The 16,138-nt window shown below is 41.3% G+C and overlaps 1 protein-coding gene across 1 annotated transcript in view; it reads left to right on the plus strand.

Moving 5' to 3' along the window:
- LOC138286972 (uncharacterized) overlaps positions 1–16,138 on the plus strand; it is a 248,419-nt gene that overhangs the window by 201,319 nt on the left and 30,962 nt on the right. The window contains exons 18-20 of the mRNA XM_069227341.1: positions 3,160–3,245; positions 12,646–12,755; positions 13,484–13,591. Coding sequence (XP_069083442.1) covers positions 3,160–3,245; positions 12,646–12,755; positions 13,484–13,591 — 304 coding nt within the window. The remainder of the gene's footprint in view (positions 1–3,159; positions 3,246–12,645; positions 12,756–13,483; positions 13,592–16,138) is intronic.

Consider the following 16,138-nt stretch of genomic DNA (forward strand, 5'->3'; position numbering starts at 1 on the left):
GGAGATGTGCTAGTTACTAGCAGGTAATGTAACTGGTGTACTCAGTCGTCTTGTAGGTACATGCAGGCACAGTAGCTTGTATATTCAGGATCTGTGCTAGTTACTAGCAGGTACTGTAGCTGGTGTACTTAGACCTGTGGTAGGTGCATGCAGGCACAGTCGCTGGTATATTCAGGTGCTGCAGCAGTTACTAGCAGGTACTGTGCCAGTTACTTGCAGGTACTATAGCTGGTGTACTCAGACCTGTGGTACACATATGCAGCGACATCAGCTGGTATATTAAGGCGATGGTGTAGTTACTAGCAGGTTCTGTAGCTGGTGTAGTCAGAGCTGCGGTAGGCACAGTAGTTGTACATTTGAATATTAACACTGGACTAAGCATAAAACTACTGCTTTCTTGTTAACAGATAGGCAGTGACTGTTCACAACCTGGAATTTATTATTTCCACTCGTTATAATGGTGCCCAGTGTCTGTCATATAAATATCCATTCTTCTGTGCTGATTAAGAATAAACACCACTTACTTACTTGCTGCCGGCCAGGGATGGTCGTATCCTGGGCTTATGAGAGACTGAATTACAGCATCTCTTAACAGACAAAATTTGGTAAGAGAGAATTAAAAAAACTGTTCCGTGCGGGGGAAGTATAAGCCTTGACTCCCCCGGCAAAGAAACACCTCCCTCCTACTAAGGTCTATGTATAATTGATTTCACTAGAGTAATAATCCTTTATTCTTTTTTGAAGAACAAACTTATTCATAAACCAATGTACTAATACCCATTAGAACATCAATAAAAGCAGTAAATAAAAAACCAAGAATCCGGTATAGCGGTGCTCCTACAAAAGTGACGGCACAGTGAAAAGTGAGTACGTGACTTCAAGTGCACAAGTGATATTTACATATATGTACAAACAATAACATGTGGCTATCAGAGTTTATAGTGATTCCATAATGTTAGCTGGGTGGCTTAAGAGCCTCACTTTCTGTGATAACACTAGTGAGATTTATGCCTCATTATTGCCCCCCCCCCCTTAGCAACCATTTCATAGCTCCCTACAACAACATTAGCAACAAGAACCTGATCAGACACTTACATACGCACCCTGGCTTCGTAGACCTCTCATGAAACCTCGATATACTGTGCTCCAGAACTGTTTATATGCGTTTTTGCCTACCTGTTGTTATTTTCCATGGATTAAACAGTTTATTGACATGCTTCCCACTATGCAATTCTGATGTCATTGTGTGTATAGACCTCACAACTGATTGTTGTGCTCACTACAGTCTCACAAAAAGTTTTTTTCTTTTTCTTTTTCCTTTTTCTTGCGTTCCTCAATGTTTGTCATGCAAAATGATACATGAAAAGTAAAAAAAAAAATGAACACCACTTGAAAAGAAGATAGAGTTTTGAACATATTTACCACAACTCTGATATTGGGCCCCTGGGAACTCCCTCTGTGGACGTTGTTTTAAAACACACAAGTGGTTTGGCCCAAAAATCATATCATTGGGGCTTTTTTACCAAAGTTTATATGCCCACAGCGGCCACTCCAGATAAAGACGGAAGTATAAAGATGGATAAGTGGTATTTATGTCTGTGTATGTAATGGCACAATAACAACGAGTACAGGTTCATACAGACTTTATCTGTCCTACTTGATAACCACCATTTACATGTACTCGACTAGTTTCTGTGCTAAATATCAAGTCACGCACACGCATCAGGACAAACTTTCAGTGTTGCACATGTAAATAACAATTAAAATTTGGCAATCAGGTCAAAGGATTTCAGTTATACTGTCGGTGTATTTGTAAAAAAGAAACCGTGTTCCATTGTGGCTTAATTGTAAACATTTCCTTCTATGCTTGCATGGTTTTCTGCAAGTAGATATGCATCAAACAAAAGATAGTGAAGCATAGATTGAAATGCCAGACTGTGTCCCTACAGCTCATGAACGTAGAAGCTGATAGATTCAGGTGCTGTGCTACGTACTGTGTAAGACGGTACTTTAGCTCGTACATCCAGACATTGTCACAAGTAGAACTAAGTACTGAAAGTCCACACGTACGCCTGTTATGTTATATACTTCAACAAAAACACAGATTGTCTAAAAGCACTCCTGAAACTGAAAATGGATGATTTCGCTCCTATTCCAGCTCTGTTAAATAAAAATGTATCCTTAACTCAACATATCAGTAAAATCCCTAAATCTGCAAACTGTCATCTGCTTGTGCTGAAGAAAATAAATATTATTTATTCTTTCACACGCTGTGATCATTTGAAAATTCATTACAGTAATGTTCGTTTAATCAAGACACCAACCAGCCACCTCACCTCCATCAAAGCAGTTACATACACAACAGTCAAACTAGTCACAAACACACAAAAATTCAAATACATTTTGCCAGTTCTGTGAGACCTTCACTGCATGTGAAGGTCTCATAGACTAGAATATAATTCAAAAACAATTTTCAAAACCAAAGGCTAAACGTACAATCCAAATAATGATCGGAACATTCTCCTAACACACTCTAGAGGATCCAGAAATTCTAGAAGCAAAACAAGAAAGTTACTAGAACCACATAAGTTGAAAACAAGACCAGCACAAAAAAAACATTCACTGGAGTGACAACAAACAAGTTTATGGAGCTCTCTTAATTCAACTAACATGACAGGCAGATCTACTTTCCTTCAGAAAGAGCACTAAAACTCTCCTTCTCACGCAATACTGACACTCAAAACCTAGGGCCATATGTATGAAGACATTTTCCCATAGATACAAAATGGGTAAAACCCTTTGATACATCTGGCCCCTAGTAATTTGATTGCTGATAACCGGTTTTCAACCCCATCTCTAAGCCTCCCCCCAACACTTCATACTTGTGTTCAGCTTGCAACCGTTCTAGGTGGTACAGAGAACGAAAGACATTTCTCATGCATCACGCAATTTTTGATAGACTCTGAAGGTCCTGTTTAGAACCCAAGTCCCTGAGTTTTAAACTTTTTACTAGGCCATATGTCTCTCACAAGAAGAGATGCAGCTATTGTTCCTAACTCGGTTCCTTTCTCCATGCCCATACTGTTGCTCTGCTTTTCATCATACAAAGTGCTGGCAACTGACTTGTTTCTCTTCTTACTTTGAAAACAGGTTCTGTGATTGCCCCTTTCGACTTTACATCTCAAGAAAAAAAGGAATAACTGTGTCCATTTGGCTGTAAGGATTCAGAGAGTAAAATCATCAAAGTGAGTAAGAGCAGTAGACCGATTGTGTCTGCTGGTGAAAGATGCGGGACAGGGAATTGTCTCTGCAGACACAAATGGGTATTCCTGTCACTGAAAGACATGAATGCAGAAAAATAGACATGAACCGATGAAGAGCCTGCTCACATTATTTACAGCTACCTTTAAAGCGGTAATGAGGGAGTTCTGATTGGTAGTAACCCTCCTCTTCAACTCTCATGCTCTTGCATTTACCAGTGCTTCTAATCCACATTAGTACTGTTTGCAGCTGTAATTCCACTTACACATACATACATACATATATACATACATACATACATACATGCATGCATACATACGTACATATATGAACACATACACAGAATTTAAAGAAATATTAGTTATGTGAACAAATACAGCAATGTAGAGTGCTCATACAGTATCAGGTGACACCGCAGAGCACAACCTGAAGGGATCTGTGATTTTCTTCCACCCCTTCACTCTTCATTGATCCAGCTATCCAGACTGAAGATGCATGTGATGTTACACGCAATGCTTTTCATGACTCCCACGCCAAGAACGGTGGGTCGTTCAATGAGGGAATTGTGGGGGCATAGTAGGCTGCATGAAGACGGATAGAACGAACTTATTGGACAAAAGTGACATCCATTAAAGGGGTCAGGCTGATGTTTGTGCAGTGAGGGAGCCCCACTTAAAACACTTAATAATTGGTGGTTGTGATCTGTATGACATACAATGAAGTGTATTTTTTAACAATAGCAGATGTTCCAGTTTGCACGCCTCTATTCTCTCTTCACTACTTCTATAGTGTATAAGTGTGTGTGTATACACACAAACACACACACACACTAACAAAAACAAATGTTACAGGTACGTTATAGTTAGGTTCACATTTTATATGCACAAAACCATAGAAATTCAGCAGTTATAATTACAGTTATTTCAAGTAACTATAACCCGCACCCCCGTCATGCACAGCTTTCTCATCAATAATTTTCCTGCAGATATTGCTATGATATCATCAATAACGTCGTAGAAGATATTATAAGTGATGTAATATTTGGGGAATTAGCAGTGCATGGTAAGGGCGCAAGTTATATTTACTTGAGATAACTGTAAATATAACTGCTGAATTTCTATGGTTGTGCTCTTGTAAAATGTGAACCTAACTATAATGTCCCTGTAGCCTTTGTTTTTTTTTTTAGTACATTTCTAAGGGTTTCTAAATGTTAAGTGTTGGTGGTTGGATTAACGTATGGTAATTAAATATTACTTTACGTTAAAAAATCATAGAAATTCACTGAAAAAAACAAAGTTTACAGGGATGTTATAGCTAGGTGAACATTTTACACACACAAGGCCATAGAAATTCAGCAGTTATAGTTATACTTGTCTGAAGAAACTATAACTTGTGCGCTAAAGTTACTTTAGGCCACAAGTTATAGTCTCTTAACAAAAGTACAACTATAACTGCTGAATTTCTATGGTTTTGTGTGTGTAAAATATGAACCTAACTATAACATGCCTGTAATCTTTGTTTTTTTCAGGTAGGTAAAAGCCTCCTGCTAGAGATGTGATTTAAATGTAAGACCTCTCTCTCTGTTTCTCAAATTCTATTTTTCATCTACACTTCTTTTACTATATTGTTTTAATACATGCAGTTACTGTCATAGTTGACTTACTTCTTACCCCATTTTCCATATTCACTCTTTGAAAATATAACCAAGAGATACGTCACTCAGACTATCTGGCCTGGGCAAATCCCGCCACATCACAAAGTGGAAACAATATTTAACAAGACAAAGCCCCCTCTCAAGTTACTGAGGGCATAGTGAGGAGACAGGATACACAAAGCTGTGTGCCACACCTTAGGCTTTTGTGAGGGTACAAAACTCCAACTTCATGACCGTGGGTGCTGTGAAGGAGCAGAGATCAACCAGCCATCCCCAAGACCTGTAAGCATCTCCTTATCTCTAGTACTCGAGGGCGTTGTGATGGGACATCAATACATTACTCCATCACCAGGAGCCTAGGGCAGTTTTGTGCAACAGATACACACCCCCTTCTCCAAGACCTCAAGAAAAAACATAAGATTGTAGCAGCAACCTCAAGCCCTAGAGTGAATGCCAACCAATTGGTAAGAGGTTAGGATTTCTGTGAAAACCTTCAAGGGTTGTTGGGTCTTGCATTAAGCCAGAGCATGTGGTAGAAACTCATGATAGGAAAAAAACACATTGTATTTGTTTGAGTATGAGTTATCTTCCTCTTTGCTCTAGTGCCCTACCGGCTCTGTGTTTGAGGTTTTGCAAGTCAGTGGGTTAGTGACCCTGCATCTTCACTCACAGCAGAATATTTGTTAAAGTCAACTAAGCTGTAAAATATACCATCCAACGTGGAAGAGAGGTCCCCCCAAGTTTTTGCAGCGTGCAACCTTTCTAACAAGCTACTTTGCAAGGTATCCAGGCTGGTGAAAAGGGTATATTTGCTTTATAGCAACACCTAGCTGACTGAGGGCATCCACAGGAGCAGCAGGCTCTGCCAGTTCCCACTAACAACTGGAATAAAGGATCATTCCCAGCCACATTAAATTAGGATATATCTGTAACCACGTTAAGCTGGGAATCTTCTGGTTAAAAACAAAATCAGGCTAGTCTTTAAGCAAACGCCTTGCAAAGGTGCCTTTCCTGTACTAAATTGAGCTCCTTGTTATTAGTATCTGTCTGTCTTAGAATGATCCCTCCCTGTCCTAGAAGGATCCCTCCCCACAGCACTTCCCTTGTTAATGTTCTTTCCACATGTGCTAGTGCCTGGAAGTCCTTCAAGAGGTCTACTGCTTTCATTTACTACATCTGTGCCTAAGGGCCTGGTTCAGATATCGGCGGATGGAATACTCCGTCACACAAGTGACAGATATCCCATCTGCAGTATTACGATCTCCATAGGATATAATGGGATCGTAATACGGCGGACGGGATATCTATCATGTTTGTGACGAGTAACCCCCTCCGCCAAGATCTAAATTGGGCCCTAAGACATTGAAAGCCCAAAGTGATATCAGATAACTTCCATTTTCTAAAATTTCAGATCCTAAGCCCAGCCAGGGTAGGGATGCATAAAAGAAGCCCGAAAAAAGAACCCTGGGTCTCCTTCCAGGTTACCTCGCTACTTCCAAGTTGCCTCACTATCCCCTATAGTCCTCCTTGGGTTTCCCGCCTGTCAATGTCATGATGGTAATGTAACTCTGTAGAGCCTCCTAATCTTGATTCTTTGGGAAGGAAGAGAGGGGAACTAGAGATCAGAAGAGGAAGATTTTAACACTTACTGAAAATTAGCTGGTTGTTGATAGTGGGCAGCGTGAAGGGCAAGTCTTGGGCACTCGGGTAAGAGAATATCTGTATACCAACACAAGCTTTTCTCTGGGAACAGTGAGTGTCCAAGAGATAGACGATCTGAGTCCAGCCAAGGAAATATTGTTTGAATCAGTATTTAATAAATGATTGATAATTGGAGCTACGATTGAAACAGAGGCATACATAAGGCATGTTTGTCCACTGGAATCCAGTTAGGGGATATTTAAGAAGGTTGAGATGCATACATTTTTGCAAAGGCTTAGTTCTATTAGTTTGCCACTTATGCTCTATTGGTTATCTGGACAGAAGATGAATGAATTAACTCAGGAACCAGGATTTGCAGCTTTCTATATTAGACAGTATATTACCTTGAATCACTGTGTCCCTACAACTAGAGGCCAATGAAGGAAGCGGGTTTCTTAGAACTTAGAGAAGGAAGAAGCAAGTAGATACAATCTTGTTAATGTGGCACTGAAACAAAAAGTTGGTGTCAAAGATTACTTCTAGTTTCTGGGCAGGATCTAAAGAGGGGCCTAGTTCAGTGTGCCTCTAGGGATGAGACTGAGCAGTCAACAGTTAACCAAGAATAAGCACTTCTGTTTTTCATGAGCTGAGTTTAAAGCACTGTTGAATTTCCATATCATTGTAAATGAACAACAGCTTTTAAACTTGTGAATTGCTTTAGTGGGGTCTTCCTTCTTGTTGACCAATTTTTGTTATTCACATTTGAGTAAACAATTAGTCTGATGACTGTTAAACGACAAAAAGGGTGGAAGGTTTTTAAATGTTGAAGAGGGTTGGGCTCAAACTTAACTCCTGGTGCACTCCAAAACAACATTTTCAAGTTCTTCTTCTTCTTACGATCTCCCACTGGCGATGTAGCAAGATTAAGTGAGAGACTGTATCCCAAGTTGTGGAACCATTTGACATGATGAGGGCACTGTCTGCTCCTTCTCCGAGGGAAGCTCGTTTATCATCCACAACCGAGGTCAGGGTGGCTTCTGTACCATGGCCTGGTCTGAAATCGGTTTGGAAAATGCCTACCCAAGAGTTGGTTAAAATTGGAGAGGTGGTGGTTGACTACACTCTGTAGTATTTTGGAAGGGTGAGCAGGAAGTGATGTACGTCTAAGATGGTGGGGTTTGCAGACTGTGTTTTTTAGAAGGGGGACCAACAAAGTGTCTTCTTGTTGGATGGGACCTTGCCAAGAGCAAATGGGGCAAAAAGAGACACCAGCGTGGTGGAAGTACAAGTGTTGCAAATGGAAGAACTGGCACTTGGGACAAGATTTGCCCCCTGCATGGTGTACAGTTGTTTCCTATGCCCTGAGTGCTCAACTGTGAGTATCAAGGATTATGGGATTTTTGGCCCAAGCCTCACCCTACTCTGGCATCTGCTTTGAAGGTCTAGGCCTGTCCTTTAGTAAGAGGACTACTGTCCCTGTCAAGGGTTTACACTTGTAGTGTGGTGGTGGCAGCAGCATACCATATTTTTACAAATCCTAGTGTGACCAGATTTTATTTGTGCCACCGGAGTGGCAACCCACTCTTGTAAAGTTCAGCTGCCACAGGTGAACCTCGATCCGTGCACTACTGCCCTCACCATAGCTACGTATGTAGGTGTGTGGTCTGCCTGGTACACACATCATGACTGTCTGAGTATCCATTGGGAAGCCAATTGCCTATTCATGTGCAGGAGATGTAAGTGAGATTACATTTCCAGGTATTAGAGTGGACTAGAGGGAGGGAGCCTAGGCACCGAAGTGCAAAAGGAGGAGACAGGATTCCCCATCAAAATTCAATTAGATCCTTTTTCTACAGAGGGTTGCTGATTATTTGTCCTGAAAACTGCCATTTGATGGATGGTACAGATAAAAGGTAGGACTGCGGTCCCTGTTGCCGCAATGTGAAGGGCTCTTTATAAAGGGTTAGCCTTTTGTCTCTCTTCCTGATCACTGTCCGTTGTGGCTTTTATTAACAAAATACAGAATGCCCACACACCTTTCTGCCTCTCTGGTGGGTTCCCCAACCTTGAGATGACCTTCCTGTGAGAAGCATCAGTCCAAGCAGCTGAGTTTGGAAGACAACCTGAAAACAAAATATAAACGGAATAATAACCCAAACTAGCAGGATAGACAGAGAATACACATCCAGAGCTGGAGTCTGCCTGGCAGTTAGACAGTTGGAAGGGACATCACCTAGAGTTTGGTCTGAAGGAAGAGATGTTCCATGGCCTGGTGGATCCTTCATGGAAGAAGTCAAAAGGACCCTGCAAGAGGAAAGAACTACTGAGGTGAACAAGAGCCGTTGACCTTAGTGCTGTGGGTCCATTTGACAGAGCCTTGTGAAAGTGAGACTGGTATATTCCTAGCTCGAAGCAAAGCATGATCGCTGAAGCTGGGAACTTGCAACACTGTTGAAGTATGTCAAAGCAAACTTCTCCCATTTACCCTACTGTTGCAGCTGTGGCAATTGCTCCAAAGTGTGCAAGAGTTGCCTGCACACAAGAAGAGACTATTGCTAAACCATACCACTCTCCACGTTTGTCTGATTTTGATTTGGCTGTCGTAGCCATGGCATTTGCCTGATAGGTGTACCCAAGCAGTCTGTGCCGTTGAAGAAGCCCGATTGGACTTGTATCGTGACTAGCCCTGTGGCACTGAGCCAACATGTGCTCATGTGGACTATGCTCCTACAAGTGAAGTTGCTTCCTTGGGCACCTGACACTGTGCTCGAGTGCAGGGCTGCCCGAGACACTGGCCGGAAGTGTGCCCGAATATACCAAGCCACCGCTGCTGCACTAAAGCACTTTGAAGCGACTTATCTGCCATCTCTAGACATGCGACTGGAAGAGAACTGTTTTGCTGCCTCACTCTTTTATGTGGTTCCCATTTTGGTAATAAGACTGCTGGTTTAGGACATCAGCACAACTGAGGGTGGGAGACTGAGTCAACCCCACACCGCTTGGAAGCTGTTGGCCTAACTTCTAGCTAGCCTGCAGTGCCTCACCCACTCCAGTCAGGGGAGTGGTGATTTGTGGCAACCTAAACTTGACACTGACTCCTCAGGGTAGTCGTGGAAAAAGACCATACCCCTTTCACTTAGTTACTCGGTTACTCACACGTGCTAAAGCAGGACACGAGATGCAAACTGGATTTCAAAGCATTTATTGAAGCAATTGCATCCTAGTGTAAAAAGCATGGGCTGCAATAATAAGGTAGATGAAACATAGCACAGTAATCAACGTGAAGATAATGAAAAGCCCCACCATATTGTGTAATTCTAGAAAGTCTTGAGATTCCTGCTGAAACCCTGTGTCTAGATCCAAGAACATAGTTGTTGTAAACCTTCTGCCTGTCCCGATCTAAGGGAGTAACCCCAATCCCATATCTGAATAGAATAGCAGGGGTCTGGATGGCAATCCTCTCTGAAAGTTGAAGAGTCAGCACCAGGTTCAGCAAAGCTCTCTGTAGTGTGGTACACAACCCCGGATGGTCATGACCAGAATGACCTCTACCCTCCTTAGGCCTTCGTGTTGCTTATATAACAACCCATACAGAGTTTGGAGAACAGGCCTGACGTAATGATGTGTCTTATGAATAGCAACTGGCTCCTGAGCTGACAATACAAATTGGCATGTATCGTACATGGCCACCTTGTACAAGGCACAGAGTGCGTGTTGTACAATGGCTGCTAAAATGTGCAGTGCGAACTCTGTTTTTTAGAAAGAGGCAGCTGATTGGAATATTAAATCAATTAGCTAAAAGCAGGCTTTTCTAAAAAACAAACAAAAAAAAAAGTGAAAATTAATAAAATATGTGCAAGTGTAAAAGGCACAAGCCGTGGACCCAGACTAAATGAGGGTGTCAAACCCTGGTGCTAAAAGTCCCCTACAACAAACCCAAGGAGGACCAAGCCTTTGAATCAACTACTCATGCTCTGTCAGTCAAATTATTTATTGTACAGGGTAATAAAAACCTTTACCATTTGTTCATTAAAAAGTAACTTTTTCAAACACATTTCCTTTAACAAGTCATCAATGAAAATACATATTCTTGTTTTTTATAGCAATTTTTTAAAATTATAGTCAAAACGAATTCAGGTCCGAATCCCTCGCTGATTAAAGGGAACTTTCAGCAACTTCCTTCTTTCTTGTAATAAAGCTGTGCACAAACAAGTAATATGTATGATAGTGTCTTCCCCAGACTTACACAATCTGCAATGCTCCTTTGTATTCACATTTTTCCATGTTTTTCTCTTGATTTCTTTTGGATGAAGGCCAAAATGATAATGCATAAAATATATTTTTAACTGCCTGGACCATCCGGCATCTAGGTAAGTTTGCCACTTAAGTATCTTATATTCATTTAGATCTACGTTATGCATATCTTTATCTTTGAACGTGGATGTTTTCTTGATAATAGCATTGACCAATTTTTTAAAAGCGGCTGGAAAAGGGGAATTTTCCCATATTTGATGAATCCCTAGCTCTTTAATGGCCAAGTCAAGATAGCGGCATGCAGGTGCAAGTTTAATTGATTTGGAGTTCCTACCACAGGGCTTGACACAGTTGACTTTGAGAGGCAGACCTGATTCTTTTCCAGGATTTTATATAGTCCTCTTTCATTGCTATTAACTGTTTAGATAATCCAAACCTTATCTGGGCTGGGGAGGCATTTGGAGGGAGGCAAACAGTGATCGAAATACTTCAGATGAAACTGTATTTATGAGTACTGCATCTCTGCCTCAGAGCGCTATGCTTCCATACGTTTCACTCGAATTACGTTTTGCTGCTATTACTTTCAATAAAGGTAGAAAGCTCGGCCCATTCAGTGTTATTTGTAGGGTGCAAATGGCCAGGATCAGAGCATTGCCTCTCCTCATCATTTCATTCCTGTGCTGTTTTAAGGAACCTCTGCCATCAAAGAGTACTCTTACTTATCTATAGGGTGTTGTCCGCTCCCGTTGTGCACCATGTAAGAACCATTTATAACTTCTCATTATCCTGCAACTAACTTCCATGATCTTTGTTTTATTTGAATTCACTCTCATTCTGGTGGTTGAAGTAAATAAGAATAATTTGTCTGGGAGTCGTTGCAGCCCAATTTCTGTCTGGCTAAGCAAGATCACATCATCCGCATATAATAAATTTGAAATATACATGGAACCTATTTTAGGGACATGTGAATTTACTGCATCCAGTTTGGATGTTAAATCAACTAAAAACAAATTAAACAATTAGGGAGCCAAAACACAACCTTGCTTCAGGCCCTGAATTTTCCTAGGTAAAATAGAAACGTCGATGATCCGCACCCATACCTTGGTGTCCATATTCAGCAACTTTATGGCTTTTAGAAAATGAGCTGGGATACCCTTGGAGGATAAATTTTGACAGAGAAGGTTACACTGCACACATTCAAAAGCAGCCTCATAAATAAACATAACAGAGGTTGCTTTTTTTGCTTAAGTTTGTCCATTATTAGTAATAAGGCCAGAATGTTAGTTGCTGTACCTGCCTCTTGAGTAAACCCTGTTTGATTTGGGGATACAATTGAGTTATCCTCTTCCCACCTCAAGCAGATCGACAAGTAACAGACTAGAAAAATGTTTTGCCTTGATATCTGGGTGAGTAATCAAGCAATAATTATTGGGTTGATGTTGATTGCCGTTCTTCAAAGTTGACTGATTATGAGTTTTACAAGTACATACATTATATTCTAATATTCCTGATTAGTATTTCTGTACATCTTTCAGTAGTAAATATATTTTCAATATCTTACTGTACGTTTTCTCCACATGGTTAAGTCCTAGGGATTGCTGTGGGCGATTCCAAACAGATCACAATGAAGCATTTTTCTAGTATAGTACTGCATACTCGTGTTCATTTCGGATTCTGATCCCAGTTCTTTCAGGCCGGGCACAGGGAAATAAAGACGTGCACTCTGGATCAATTCAAACTGTTTCCTAAACTCATTCTTAGGTCCATATTCAAACTTGTTGTTTTGATCATCACACAAGAAGCTGTTCACCCACTGCTTGTCTTCCAAATCTCAGGTCCTGTGATTGTGTCCTCCATCTTTTTTCAATGAAGGAAGAAGAAAATGGCAAGCTGTGCCCCTTGGATGATAAGGATTCACAGAGTAAACACTGTAGTATCCAAGAAGGTAAGTGACAAATTAGACACATTTTACCAGCAACCTGATGATAAGGCACCGACAATACTCCTCGCACATACATGTGCATTTGTGAAAACACTGACATGCATGCAAACAGACACACATGCACATTCAAACACATTCTCTTCATCTAACCGTAGAACAGTAATGCGGCAGATGTCATTGGGATTCTATCCTTTCTCTTTACATAGATAGGTTCTCGTATTTGTGAGTGTTCCTAATCCAAAACCATTAGCAGGTCATTTCTTTGTGCAATATAAATTGCTATACATACATATGTGGAATTTGAGGTTCTTGTGTCACCGGCAGATGTCATTGTGGCACTTTGTGCTTTCAGGCACTATATTAGCCTGAATTCTATAAAATTTGCATATCTCTGATTCTACTGACTGGATTTTTGTCTTTTTGGCCTCACTTAATGTTTAAATCGGTACTCTATTTTTCTAACTTGGTGTGGGAGTTTTCTTGTGTTGTGTTTTCACTTCATTACTTTTGGAAGTGTTGCATAAATACTTTACAACTTGCTTCTAAGTTAGGCCTGACGGCTTTTGTGCTAAGCTACCAGAGGATTAAGCACAGGTTAGTGTGGGGTTTGCTTGTGTTTCACCCTGATAAGAATTGTGGTTGCTACTTCATTAGGGTTTCACCCCCATCAACCAGTTTCTCACAATCACACAAAAAGCTGTTCACTGACTGCTCGTCTTTGTAAAGTTCAGGTCCTGTGATTGTGTCCTCCACCTTTTCAGTGAAGAAAGACAACAAGGAAAGGCTGTCCCCCTTGGATGATCAGGATTCACAAAGTAAAAGCAGCAGTAACCAAGCAAGTAAGTGACAACTTAGACACATTTTATCATTAACTTGATAATAGAGCACAGAGAATTCTCCTCGTACTTACATGTGCATTCGTGCACACACACAGACATGCATGAACACGGACACACATGCGCATCAAAACACATTCTCCCTACTTAGCCTTAGAACAGTAACATGGTGGATGTGATTGGGATTCTATCCTTCCTCTTCAAGTACATGTGATCTTCTGTTTGTAGATGTTCATGATCTGAAACCATTAGCAGGGCATTGCTTTGTGGCTAGCTTTGTCCTATAAAAATTCCTATCAATACATATGTAGAATTTGAGAAAACATTGGGAGTCCTGAGCACATGCAGCACTGTGACGTGCTCCTAGCGGTTCCTGTGTCACCCGCAGATGTCCTTTTGGCAAGATGGTTGCGTATCCTCCACCTCTTCATACACCTGTCTCGAGACCGAAGGCACAAGTGACGTGGTCTCAGGTCTTTGATGACTTCCTCTCCGTGGTCACTGCGTCAATAAATAAGGCTGTCACTGGAGCCATAGAGAACTGTCATATCTGGGCTTGAAGCTTCACAGGCAGAAATTAAGGGGCAGAAAAAGGACAGGCTGAAATTTTAGTGTTGAGGGCTGACCATGTGAAGTCATGATTAGGCATTGGCATGCTCTCTATTAGATATCATGAATAGTTTAAAGTGTATTTTTATAATTTCATGTTTTCTAACACTGAAGAAAGGGAAATCGATGGGTTTCAGTGCAGCACAAGAAACGTAGTTTGGCAGAGGACTGATATGGAATATCCCCACTTCATTAGACCCAGTAAGAGAGAGAAAACACAGAAAAACCACTAGGCAGGTGTCATCTGCTCTGTGCCTTTGGACAGTCTGCAAGGAAAAATTCATATTGTGCAGATGCATATACAATATCCCAGCTGGACCCAATTCTGGATGGACATGTGCACTTAGACTCTCGCCCCCCTACTCTTTAAGTCACTCTCTCCCACTCTCCCCAGTATGCCTCACACAAGGAAGTCCAAAGACGTGAGGAGACAGTAGTCGCCCTTGACTAGGAGTGGCATCACCCTTTTGGTAATCCCGATTCAGCAGAGCCATTGCTCTTGTGTTAAATGTGTCGCCCTTCCAAATGACTCTGTAGATAGTCCGTGTCATTGGTGGAAACACATAAAGAACTCCATAAGAATCATCAGAGCAGTGCTGCCCAGACTATACATGCAGTTGTAACAGGTCTATTAACACAATATGCACCTGTGTTGCCATTTGAATACAGTCAGAAATGTAGTGGCTCCACTGAGGGAAGTCCTGGTAGTGCAATTCTCTATCTTTAAGAGATGGCACCAGTAACTGATACAAGAACGCTCATGTTCGATAGCGGTTCAAGGGAGCTAGTGTCACGTGGTACTGACACGGGATGCCACTGTTACTGCAGTGTCTTTGGCCTACAGAAGTGCCAGCGGTCCATTCACAGGGACCTGATGATGACTCTCTGGTATCAGTACCTCAGTAAGAGCCAGAGGAAGGCTCCCGCTGTCTGAGCAGCGTCTCCACCACACTGCGTTGTATGAATGGCTACATCAGAAATAAGAAACCTTGTTGGCGCTGTGGCTAAAAAGACTTCTCTGGACCTTCTGACCTTAAGTATGCTGGAATCCTTAGTAAATCTGAACAGGCTCAGGTGCTGCATCGGGAGAGTTCTTTACAGCATGAAGAACAAGTAAAACAGTAAGTAACTAGGAGACTGACAAGATGGAAAACAGCAAAAGGGAAGCCCATAATGAGAATAATGTAGCAAGTTAATTCAGTCTGTTAGCACAAATGGGAGGGCGAGATCAAAATAGAATTGTGAACCATAAATACCCTTGTGAGTTGCACACATGCAACGGACAAAAGATCTACTTAAGAGGATATAAAACAAAATCTAATGCATGATTAAAAAGTATTTTGTGATCAAGCAGAAGTTGGAGCACAATCGGGTGTTACTGATGTAGGTTTACAATGTGGTTCTTTAGTTCACTTTTGACTTGGGCCAGACTTGTGGCAAGTCGGATATTAACTGACACAGAGTTCAAGATCGTAGGAACATTCTCAGAGGCGCTCCTCACAGTGGATTATTCTGTGAAGTTTTGGGTTTCAAAAAGAAGAAACCTTTGACTTCTAAGCATTTTGTTCAACCCAGAGATATTGATTTGGATTTTAATGTACTCGGTGGCGTAATGCTTTTTATATGATATATACTTTCCTGTATGTGCTTAATGATTCAAGGGTAGATCATTGAGTCATCATATAGTCAAATTTCACATTTTCTGGTGCCAGAGATCAGTGGTCAGCAGACTGCAGAATCAGTTTGGGGGAGGAGGACATTCTTTTCTTAGGAAGACCATCTATGAGGCACCCCTTATTCGAAGCTTGAAATTACTGTTATTTGGACACTAGCCTTAAAGTTCTGATGGAAACTGGTGATTGGGTTTGAATACAGTCAGAAATGTAGTGGCTCCACTGAGGGAAGTCCTGGTAGTGCAATTCTCTATCTTTAAGAGATGGC

The sequence above is a fragment of the Pleurodeles waltl genome, chromosome 4_1 (assembly GCF_031143425.1).
Source record: "Pleurodeles waltl isolate 20211129_DDA chromosome 4_1, aPleWal1.hap1.20221129, whole genome shotgun sequence".
Lineage (NCBI taxonomy): Eukaryota > Metazoa > Chordata > Amphibia > Caudata > Salamandridae > Pleurodeles > Pleurodeles waltl.